This window comes from Cebus imitator, unplaced genomic scaffold (assembly GCF_001604975.1).
Source record: "Cebus imitator isolate Cc_AM_T3 unplaced genomic scaffold, Cebus_imitator-1.0 Scaffold348, whole genome shotgun sequence".
NCBI lineage: Eukaryota > Metazoa > Chordata > Mammalia > Primates > Cebidae > Cebus > Cebus imitator.
In genome coordinates this window covers 1,034,484-1,045,193 of record NW_016107663.1, presented here as the reverse complement: position 1 = coordinate 1,045,193, position 10,710 = coordinate 1,034,484, and the positions used below count along the sequence as shown (strand labels likewise).

Below are 10,710 nucleotides of genomic sequence, written 5' to 3'. Positions count from 1 at the left end.
GGAAGGAGGGAAGGGAAAGAAAGAAAGAAAGAAAGAAAGAAGGAAGGAAAGAACGAACGAACGAACAGAGGGAGGGAGGGAGAGAAGGATGGAAGAAGGGAAGGAAGAAACTTCCTTAACTCTCTTTAACTCAGCATTGCCCAATTTTTAACCATAGATCTTTATTTTCTTTTATTTCATTTCTTTTAATTTCCATGAAAATTACCAAATTATCCTTCCACTGAATGCAATTTTGGAAATGCTGGTGTTCCAGAAAGATTTCAGTATTGCCACTCACTCGTTTCAAGGCCCTGGCCAAGTCTTTAACCTCTTAGGGCCTCAGTTCCTTCATCTGTAAAATGGGGCTGGTTTATATGTACATCAGAGGCTTTTTTTTAAGTATTAAATGAGATATGTATGAAAAGTTCTTGGCACAAGTAAGTGTTCAGTTAAGTGTAAGCTCTCCTCCCACTGAACTGGATAGGTACCGGGTGCATTGCTAGGTCCTGGGACCCAGCCCCTGCCCTGGATGAGTTCCCAGGGCATGAGATGAGCAGGTCCCCAGCAGTCACAGTGATAAGTGCAGTGGTGTAGGGGTGCACCAGGATTAGAGGGGACCCAGGAGAGCTGCCTCGCTTAGCTAAGGGAGGTGGTGCCTAAGTGTGACTGGAGAATCCAGAAAACTGGGAAGGAGGAGAAGTTGTTGTGGAAACAACTCAGCCCAGTTTGACTGGAATTTTGGCTTTTTTGGCACTGAGAGTCCTGTGTCCCAGGAAACCCCAGTCCAGTACAAACCAGAGTGGTGATCACCTATTTCTCGGAGTCCCAGAAAATCTAAGGTGGAGTGGTCAAAGAAGGGGTGTGATGCAGCCGGGTGGGGTCTTAGCCCTGGTGAAGGGGGTTGGAGGAGCTCTGTCCCGGATGGGCAGGGACTGATCTGACCTGAGTGTGGAGGGTCATTCTACCACTTGCCTCTGCCCCCAGGGGAGGTGTTCTTTGCCACACGCCTTGAGCAGTTCACCTTCCAGGAAGCACTGGAGTTCTGTGAATCTCACAATGCCACGCTGGCCACCACGGGCCAGCTCTACGCCGCCTGGAGCCTCGGCCTGGACAAGTGCTATGCTGGCTGGCTGGCCGACGGCAGCCTCCGCTACCCCATCGTCACCCCAAGGCCTGCCTGCGGCGGGGACAAGCCAGGCGTGAGAACCGTCTACCTCTACCCTAACCAGACGGGCCTCCCGGACCCGCTGTCCCGGCACCATGCCTTTTGCTTCCGAGGTAAGCATCCTCGCCTGGGGTCCTGCAACCTCTTTTGTCTGGAAAGGATTCCCCTGGGCTCACCCCTCCTGGCACTGCCCACTATCCCATCCATCAGAGCAAGAAAAAGTCAGTCTCTATGGGGCAGGGCCAGCTCTGAAACCAGCATGACGCAGGCTTTGACCTCAAGGCAAGGTCATCCTTCCAAAGTTCTCCAGAGACAAGTAGAGATAAATAAGAACTTGGGCTCATATTTATCTCTACTGGAAATGAGGCAGATCTAAATTTGATGGTTCTGCTACTTAAGAGCTGTGTGAAAATGCTACTTCAGAGACAGCCGCAAGAATTGAGTGCATGTGGTGCCCTTGACATAGTGCCTGGGACGCAGTAAATGCTCAATAAATGTCAGCTTTATTTCATATACTTATATATATGTAAAGCTATCATATATAGCTATATTTTGTACGACCTGTAATTTGTACACGCTTGTCAAACTCTCTCCTGCTTGAAACTATTTCTGTGTTGAGCTCAGTGAAATTATTCTATTGTTCTCCACTAAGCACTGGTGATTCACAGTTTTCATTGACTCATGCTATGGCTATGCTAGCATTTCAACCGTGACTCCCAGTTGGACTTCTGAGAGCGATGTCGTCAAGCAGCGTAGTGGGCGTGGCCAGGGTGCAGCCAAGGCATTGCGGGGCTCTGATTGGATGAGTTCCTGCACGGTCCATGGAGGGTCTGAGTGCATGGATCAGAATGTAGATTGTAAGAACACCCTGTGCCATATTTCAGATATTTTACATCAAAACTGAGTGTTTTCGCAACTTCCTGTGAATCTATAATTATTTTCAAATAAACTTAAGGGAAAAAAAATTGAGCGTACCCAAGTTTCCCAGATATCCAGGGTCACCTTTTAAAACCCAATTCAAGGCTGGGAGCAGTGGCTCACACCTGTAATCCCAGCACTTTGGGACGCCGAGGCAGGCAGATCACTTGAGGTCAGGAGTTCGAGACCAGCCTGGCCAACATGGCGAAACCCTGTCTCTACTTTTAAAAAATGCAAAAATTAGCTGGGCATAGTGGTGTGTGCCTATAATCCTAGCTACTAGGGAAGCAGAGGCAGGAGAATCACTTGAACCTGGGAGGCGGAGGTTGCAGTGAGCCAAGATTGCTCCGTTGCACTCCAGCCTGGGCAACAGAGCAAGACTCTATATAAAAAAAAAAAAACAAAGCTCAGCCCCACTCAGACTCAGCCAGCATCAAAAAGTCAAATCTTCTCCCAGAGGCTCTGATGAGGCTCTTGTCCCAGTGCCCCCTCCCTGCTCTGGGAAGCAGAAGCCACGCCGGTTAGCCTCCCAGGAACTTCCCAGCCATGCTATCCTCAGCCTCTCACCCCTGCCCTCCATGAACTCCGCTTTGTATCCTACACAGCTCAGCAAGATATTTCTGACCAAGCCCCTGCTGATTTTCCCCACACCAGAACAGTTGCCCCCAGCCCATGAACCCTGCCTTCGCACTTTCAAATGCCATGATGGTTTCATGGAATTTAAGCACCATCCTCCTATTTTTGGTGCTGACACACCTGGCACATAATCTCCATCCCCAGGATCAGCAGCGTTGTTCAGTAGTTGACAGCGCGGAGTCTGGCACCAAATGCCTGAATTCAAAGACTAGATGTGCCATTTGTAAGCCACTGACCCTGGGCAAATAATATATCTTTGTGCCTCAGTTTCCCCATCTGTCAAATGAGATAATTATATCTCTCTCATAAAGCTGTTGTGAGATAAAGTGATCCTATATACATAAGCCTTTAGAGCAATGCCTGGCATGTGTGATTGATTCTGCAGGGGAGATGCCCCAGATCACCCAGAACGAAACTGCTGATGGTGCATATGGATATTGTATCATTGGTGCCGATGGCTCTTGCTAAGTGAGAAGGCAAAGAGCCATCCGCTGAATTAGGAGGTGGGGCCTGGCCCACCTCAGAGTCCCCTAACTCCCCTCGAGAAGGGCCAGCCCAGGAAGGGTCACTGCTAAGAGAAGGACTCACTCTCACCACCCGCATCTTCCCTAGGCGTTTCAGCAGCTCCTTCTCCAGGAGAAGAAGAGGGTGGCACACCCACATCACCCTCTGGTGTGGAGGACTGGATCGCGACCCAAGTGGTGCCTGGTGTGGCTGTCCCCGTGGGGGAGGAGACAACCGCTGTACCCTCAGGCAGGACTACTGCAGTCCCAGAGTTCACCACTGAGCCAGAAAACCAGACAGAATGGGAACCCGCCTACACCCCAGTGGGCACATCCCCGCTGCCAGGTTGGTATGGCTTGGGTTCTGGGGCACACCCTGAAGCTGTATACCCCTGTCTGCCTACAGCGTGCCCGGTGGAATGGGGGTTTCCCTCCCTGGAATTTGTGCTGTTTCTCCAGCCCTGACCCCGGCTGGGTGTGCTGCCGTGGGCAATTTTATCCGCCTCAGCTGGCCTTTAGGACCTGGCCTAGAGTGATAAAAACAGCCTTGTTCAGAAAATGCTTCTATACACACTTACTGTTCTGTCCTTTATTTCCCTTGCATGCACCCCCGAATGCCCTGGACTGTGCTGATCAGAGGCCCCTCAGTTACCTTGTCCTCCTGCACTGACACCCTTACCCTAACCTCAACCTTCTCTTGCAGGAGGAGAAAGAACCAGGGACGGGGTTACTGTTGGCAGTCTGACTGTGACTGTCTCCTCGCCTTTCTCCTCCTTCCATGTCCCTCTTCTGGGCCAGCCCAGCTCAGCCAGAACTCCCTGAATTCCATCTGTCACAATTAAACCAGAGGGGACTTAACAGGATAAAAGCAGCCGTCCCTAAGCCTTGTTGGTAAAGTGTTTCATGGCCACTAAGGTTTGGGAAACGCTGGCTTACAGAGATTAACAGGTGTCCTCACTGCAGACTTCTCAGAGCCTTGAATATGCTAGCTAATAGGCACTGTGAGTCTCCTAGAGGAGGTGAGAGATGTAATGTGTCCCAAATGAACCTGACTGCAGAGCCTGCCCCCGCCCCAGAGCACTGTTAACATCTAGCAGCTTCCAGCTGACGTAAGCCTGATTTAAAGCAGTGTACAGTAGTGTGTGTGTGTCCGGGCAGTTCTCCTGGGGGTACATGCATCTGAAAAAAGGAGTGTGTCCGAGCTCCCACTAACTCATCCAGCCACACATCAGCGTTCTGTGCACGGTTCTAGGGCAATTTGGCGGTGCCAGGCGCTCTTCTGGGCACTGGAAATGCAAAGCCTGGCCTCCCTCCATATCAGAAGGTCAGGGTGCCTCTGTAGAGCAGAGGCGAGTCTGGCCCAGCAGCCGCACCTGCTCGTGGCCTCCCTCACCCTTCACCAGGACAAGAATGACTGAGTCCTCTTTGGCATCAGGGTGTGGCTTTGCACAGGACTCTGGCAACCACTGGTGGGAAGTTACCAGCAGGGAAGTAGCTCCAGCAGCCCCATAGAAATGTTTTCCAGACTTCAGTTCCTGACCACCTTGCTGATTTCAGCCGTATCTGGGAACCGTCTGAACTATCGTTTGTTCCATGTCTTTTTCTTGAAATTGACTTGCTTTCAAAAAAGAAATGTAAACCTGAGCGCAGTGGCTCACGCCTGTAATCCCAGCACTTTGGGAGGCCACGGTGGGAGGACCACTTGAGGCCAGGAGTTTAAGACCAGCCTGGCCAACATGGTGAAACCTAGTGGCTACTAAAAATACAAAAAATAGCCAGGTGTGGTGGCATGCACCTGCAGTCCCAGCTGCTCAGGAGGCTGAGGCAGGAGAATCACTTGAACCCAGGAGGCGGAGGTTACATGAGTGGAGATGGTGCCACCATACTGAGATCCGGACAACAGAGTAAGACCCTGTCTCCAAAAAAGAAAGAAAGAAAGAAATGTAAATTTATTTAAGAGGGAACTGTTATATTATAAATGCAAATGGTCATCCTGGTGTGTTTCATAGATAGATAGGTACATACATATACACATACATACATACATATCAAAATAAAAATAATCTTTTTCTGGGTCCTGCCCAGCTAATCTTTTTTTTTCTGCATGGCACCACTGCTACCCTTCAGGCCCCACTGCTCCCTCTGTGATTCTCCTCTCAGCGAGAACAAACTGAACCTGCTCAGTGGACCCAGCACCCTCAGTGCTCAGGGCCCCCATCTGGGAAGTAGGCCCCGTGGTACACACAAGGTTAAAATGCAGTGTGGGAAAGAAGACCTAAAGCAAAGGATGTAGCCTTGATTATTTAGAATTACGGGATTTCCTTTTTCCTTTTCTCTATTTTTCAAATTGTCTGTAATAGGGTTCTCAGAATGGGAAAAAGTTGCTGTATGTTTACAAACAGCACCACCTTTCCCTCCCTTCCTCAGAGGGATGGCTTAAGATGAACATTCTTACATTCAGGCGAGTTCCAGCATCACAGGGAGGGCTTGCTAAAATACAGTGTACCAGGCTCCTCCCCAGAGTTGCCGAATCAGTGGGGCTGGGGTGAGGTCTAGGAATTTGCTTTTCTATCGAGTTCCCAGAGGATGTTGGTGCTGTGAGTCCAAGCTTTGAAAAACATGACACCAGATCAATGAGATGGGAATGTGGAAGTACTTGCAGGATGACCTTGGTGGTCTTTGGTGGTGACCAGGCCCCCACGTCCAGTGGGTCGTGTGGATAGTGGCCCCGTGTCTCACACAAAGCACAGCCTGTGTAGCCGTGGTCCTGTGGGCAACTGGGGGAGCTTCCTGGTTCCCTGTCTCCCTCCTTCCCTTCTCCCTATCCTCCTTCCTTCCCTTCTCCCTATCCTCCTGCCTTCTTCCCTCCCTCCCATCTTTTCTCCCTTCCTTCCTTCCTTTGTGACTTTACACATTTCCATTAGAAAGCATCTAGACACATCTCTGAGCTCTTGAGAGAAAAATTTTACTGTGGAAGGACTGAAGTTCAGATTCTATGTATGAGCTTAAAATGGGGCAGAGTTAACAAACCCACGTCTCATCCTTTTTCCTTCTTTCCTACAGGGATCCTTCCGACTTGGCCTCCCACTGGCCCAGCAACAGAGAAAAGCACAGAAGGCCCTTCTGCAACTGAAGTGCCCTCAGCCTCGGAGGAACCATCCCCCTCAGAGGAGCCATTCCCCTCAGTGGGGCCATCCCCTTCGGCGGAGCCGTCCCCCACAGTAGAATCATTCCCCTCAGAGGAACCATTCCCCTCAGTGGGGCCATTCCCCTCAGTGGGGCCATCCCCTTCGGCAGAGCCGTCCCCCACAGTAGAACCATTCCCCTCAGTGGAACCATTCCCCTCCCAGGAGCCATCTCCCTCAGAGAAGCCATCAGCCTCAGAAGAGCCATACACACCTTCACCCCCGGTGCCCAGCTGGACTGAGCTGCCAGGCTTTGGGGAAGAATCCGGGGCCCCTGAAGTCAGTGGTGACTTCACAGGCAGTGGAGATGCTTCAGGACACCTTGACTTCAGTGGGCAGCTGTCAGGGGACAGGGCAAGTGGACTGCCCTCTGGAGATCTTGACTCCAGTGGTCTTACTTCCACAGTGGGCTCAGGCCTGCCTGTGGAAAGTGGACTGGCCTCAGGGGATGGAGAGAGAATTGAATGGTCCAGCACACCTATCGTTGGTGAACTGCCCTCTGGAGGTGAGATCCTAGAGGGCTCTGTCTCTGGAGTTGGGGACCTCAGTGGACTTCCTTCTGGAGAAGTTCTAGAGACTTCTGCCTCTGGAGTAGGAGATCTCAGTGGACTTCCTTCTGGAGAAGTTCTAGAGACTTCTGCCTCCGGAGTAGGAGACCTCAGTGGACTTCCTTCTGGAGAAGTTCTAGAGACTTCTGCCTCTGGAGTAGAAGACCTCAGTGGACTTCCTTCTGGAGAAGTTCTAGAGACTTCTGCCACTGGAGTAGAAGACCTCAGCAGACTTCTTTCTGGAAGAGAAGGTCTAGAGATTTCTGCCTCTGGAGTAGGGGACCTTAGTGGACTTTCTTCTGCAGGAGAAGTTCTAGAGACTACTGTCTCTGGAGTAGAGGACATCAGTGGGCTTCCTTCTGGAGAAGTTCTAGAGACTTCTACCTCTGGAGTAGGAGACCTCAGTGGACTTCCCTCTGGAGAGATTCTAGAGACTTCTACCTCTGGAATAGGGGACCTCAGTGGACTTCCTTCTGGAGGAGAAGTTCTAGAGACTTCTGCCTCTGGAGTAGAGGACGTCAGTGGGCTTCCTTCTGGAGAAGCTATAGAGACTTCTGCCTCGGGAGTAGAGGATGTCAGTGAACTTCCTTCAGGAGAAGGTCTAGAGACCTCTGCTTCTGGGGTAGAGGACCTCAGCAGGCTCCCTTCTGGAGAAGAAGTTCTAGAGACTTCTGCCTCTGGAGTAGGGGACCTCAGTGGACTTCCTTCTGGAGAAGTTCCAGAGACTTCTGCCTCTGGAGTTGGGGACCTCAGTGGACTTCCTTCTGGAGGAGAAGGTCTAGAGATCTCTGCTTCTGGAGTAGGGACTGACCTCAGTGGACTTCCTTCTGGAAGGGAGGGTCTAGAGACTTCAGCTTCTGGAGCTGAGGACCTCAGTGGATTGCCTTCTGGCAAAGAAGACTTGATGGGTTCAGCTTCTGGAGACTTGGACTTGGGTAAACTGCCTTCTGGAACTCTAGGAAGTGGGCAAGTTCCAGAAACAAGTGGCCTTCCCTCTGGATTTAGTGGCGAGTATTCTGGGGTGGACGTTGGAAGTGGCCCATCCACTGGCCTGCCTGACTTTAGTGGACTTCCATCTGGATTCCCAACTGTCTCCCTAGTGGATTCTACATTGGTAGAAGTGGTCACAGCCTCCACTGGGAGTGAACTGGAAGGGAGGGGAACCATTGGCATCAGTGGCGCAGGAGAAGTGTCTGGGCTGCCTTTCAGTGAGCTGGACATTAGTGGGGGAGCTAGTGGACTCCCTTCGGGAACTGAACTCAGTGGCCAAGCATCTGGGTCTCCTGACGTCAGTGGGGAAACATCTGGACTCTTTGGTGTCAGTGGACAGCCCTCAGGGTTTCCTGACATCAGTGGGGGAACATCTGGGGTTTTTGAGGTTAGTGGGCAGCCATCAGGGTTTCCTGACACTAGTGGGGAAACATCTGGAGTGACTGAGCTTAGCGGGGTGTCCTCTGGACAGCCAGGTGTTAGTGGAGAAGCATCTGGAGTTCTTTATGGCGCTAGTCAACCATTTGGCATAACCGACCTGAGTGGAGAAACATCCGGGGTCCCTGATCTCAGCGGGCAGCCTTCAGGGTTGCCAGAGCTCAGTGGGGCAACATCAGGAATCCCTGGACTGGTTTCTGGTGCCACGAGTGGCAGCGGTGAATCTTCTGGCATTACATTTGTGGACACCAGTTTGGCCGAAGTGACCCCTACAACATTTAAAGAAGAAGAAGGCTTGGGGTCTGTGGAGCTCAGTGGCCTCCCTTCCGGAGAGGGAGATCTGTCAGGCAAATCTGGGATAGTGGATGTCAGTGGACAGTTTTCTGGAACAGTCGATTCCAGTGGGTTTACATCCCAGACTCCAGAATTCAGTGGCCTACCAAGTGGCATAGCTGAGGTCAGTGGAGAACCCTCCGGAGCTGAGAGTGGGAGCAGCCTGCCCTCGGGAGCGTATTCTGGCAGTGGACTTCCATCTGGTTTCCCCACTGTCTCTCTTGTAGACAGAACTTTGGTGGAATCTGTAACCCAGGCTCCAGCAGCCCAAGAAGCAGGAGAAGGGCCTTCTGGCATTATAGAACTCAGTGGTGCCCATTCTGGAGCACCAGACCTGTCTGGGGACCATTCTGGATTTCTGGACCTAAGTGGGCTGCAGTCCGGGCTGGTAGAGCCCAGTGGAGAGCCACCAAGTACTCCGTATTTTAGTGGGGATTTTGCCAGCACCACTGATGTAAGTGGAGAATCCTCTGTAGCCATGAGCACCAGTGGAGAGGCTTCGGGACTTCCAGAAGTTACTTTAATCACTTCTGAGTTCGTGGAGGGTGTTACTGAACCAACAGTTTCTCAGGAACTTGGCCAGGGGCCCCCTGTGACACACACACCCCAGCTTTTTGAGTCCAGTAGAGAAGCCTCTGCAGCTGGGGACATTAGTGGAGTTACCCCAGTGCTCTCTGGGTCTGGAGTAGAAGTGTCATCTGTCCCAGAATCTAGCAGTGAGACATCCGCCTATCCTGAGGCTGGAGTTGAGGCATCTACTGCCCGTGAGGCCAGCGGAGAAGCTTCTGGGTCCCCTGATCTGAGTGAAACCACCTCTGCATTCCACGAAGCTGACCTCGAGAGATCCTCTGGCCTAGGAGTGAGCGGTAGCACTTTGACTTTTCAGGAAGGTGAGGGGTCAGTTGCCCCAGAAGTGAGTGGCGAATCCACCACCACTGATGACGTAGGGACGGAGGCATCAGTCTTGCCTTCGGCCACTCCCATGGCTTCTGGAGACAGGACTGAAATCAGCGGAGACCTGTCTGGTCACACCTCGGGGCTGGGTGTTGTCATCAGCACCAGCCTCCCAGAGTCTGAGTGGACCCAGCAGACCCAGCGCCCTGCAGAGGCACATCTAGAAATTGAGTCCTCCAGCCCCCTATACTCAGGAGAAGAGACTCAAACAGCTGAAACAGCCACCTCCCCAACAGATGCCTCCATCCCACCTTCTCCAGAATGGACAGGTGAATCAGAGTCAACTGTTGCAGGTATCATTGGGATTTTTTTTCCCCTTTAAATGTGCTTGGGTGGTTCAGACGGCAGGCTGCTGTAGCGTAGAAGGAGGCAGCGTAGCTTTAAGGTTCTAAGAACAGCTCCACCGTAGGTTAGCTTTGCAGCCTCAGGCAAGAGTCTTCACCCCTCTGAGCCTCATCTGTAACATAAGAGTAGGATAATACCATACCAGGGATGATTAAGCAGAGTATAAACACAGATAGAGCGAGCACTTAGCTTCACACTGTGCACACTTATGAAGATTGATGATATTCTCATTACAGCCGCGTTACAATCCATGAGTTTTCACAGTAAATTCAACTATCTGTACTTGGCACAAGGAAAGAAGGATAGCTGTTTAGATAGTGCTAGAAATTCTGCCCATGCAGCCTACCCTGGGGGGAGTGTGAGATGAGAGAGTAAATCTGTAACTTCTGACCAGCCATGAAGAAAAAAAGAGAGCGAGAGAGACAGTAAATCTGATGGCATTTATTTCTGACTATTTATTTTGTGCAGGGTTAAAACCTACACAATTTGGCCGGGCACGGGGTCTCACGCCTGTAATCCCAGCACTTTGGGAGGCCGAGGCGGGTGGATCATGAGGTCGGGAGATCGAGACCATCCTGGCCAACATGATGAAACCCTGTCTCTACTAAAATATGAAAAAGTTAGCTGGGCAGTAGCATGTCTGTAGTCCCAGCTACTCAGGAGGCTGAGGCTGGGGAGTCACTTGAACCCGGGAGTCGGAGGTTGCAGTGAGCTGA

General features: G+C 51.4%; 1 protein-coding gene across 4 annotated transcripts in view; it reads left to right on the top strand.

The window, feature by feature from the left end:
* The window catches only part of ACAN (aggrecan), a 40,588-nt gene that overhangs the window by 14,558 nt on the left and 15,320 nt on the right, over positions 1-10,710 (top strand). For all 4 annotated transcript variants that reach the window (XM_017506121.1, XM_017506120.1, XM_017506119.1 and 1 more), the window contains exons 9-11: positions 964-1,257; positions 3,311-3,547; positions 6,265-9,942. In XM_017506121.1, the coding sequence (XP_017361610.1) occupies positions 964-1,257; positions 3,311-3,547; positions 6,265-9,942 (4,209 nt within the window). The remainder of the gene's footprint in view (positions 1-963; positions 1,258-3,310; positions 3,548-6,264; positions 9,943-10,710) is intronic.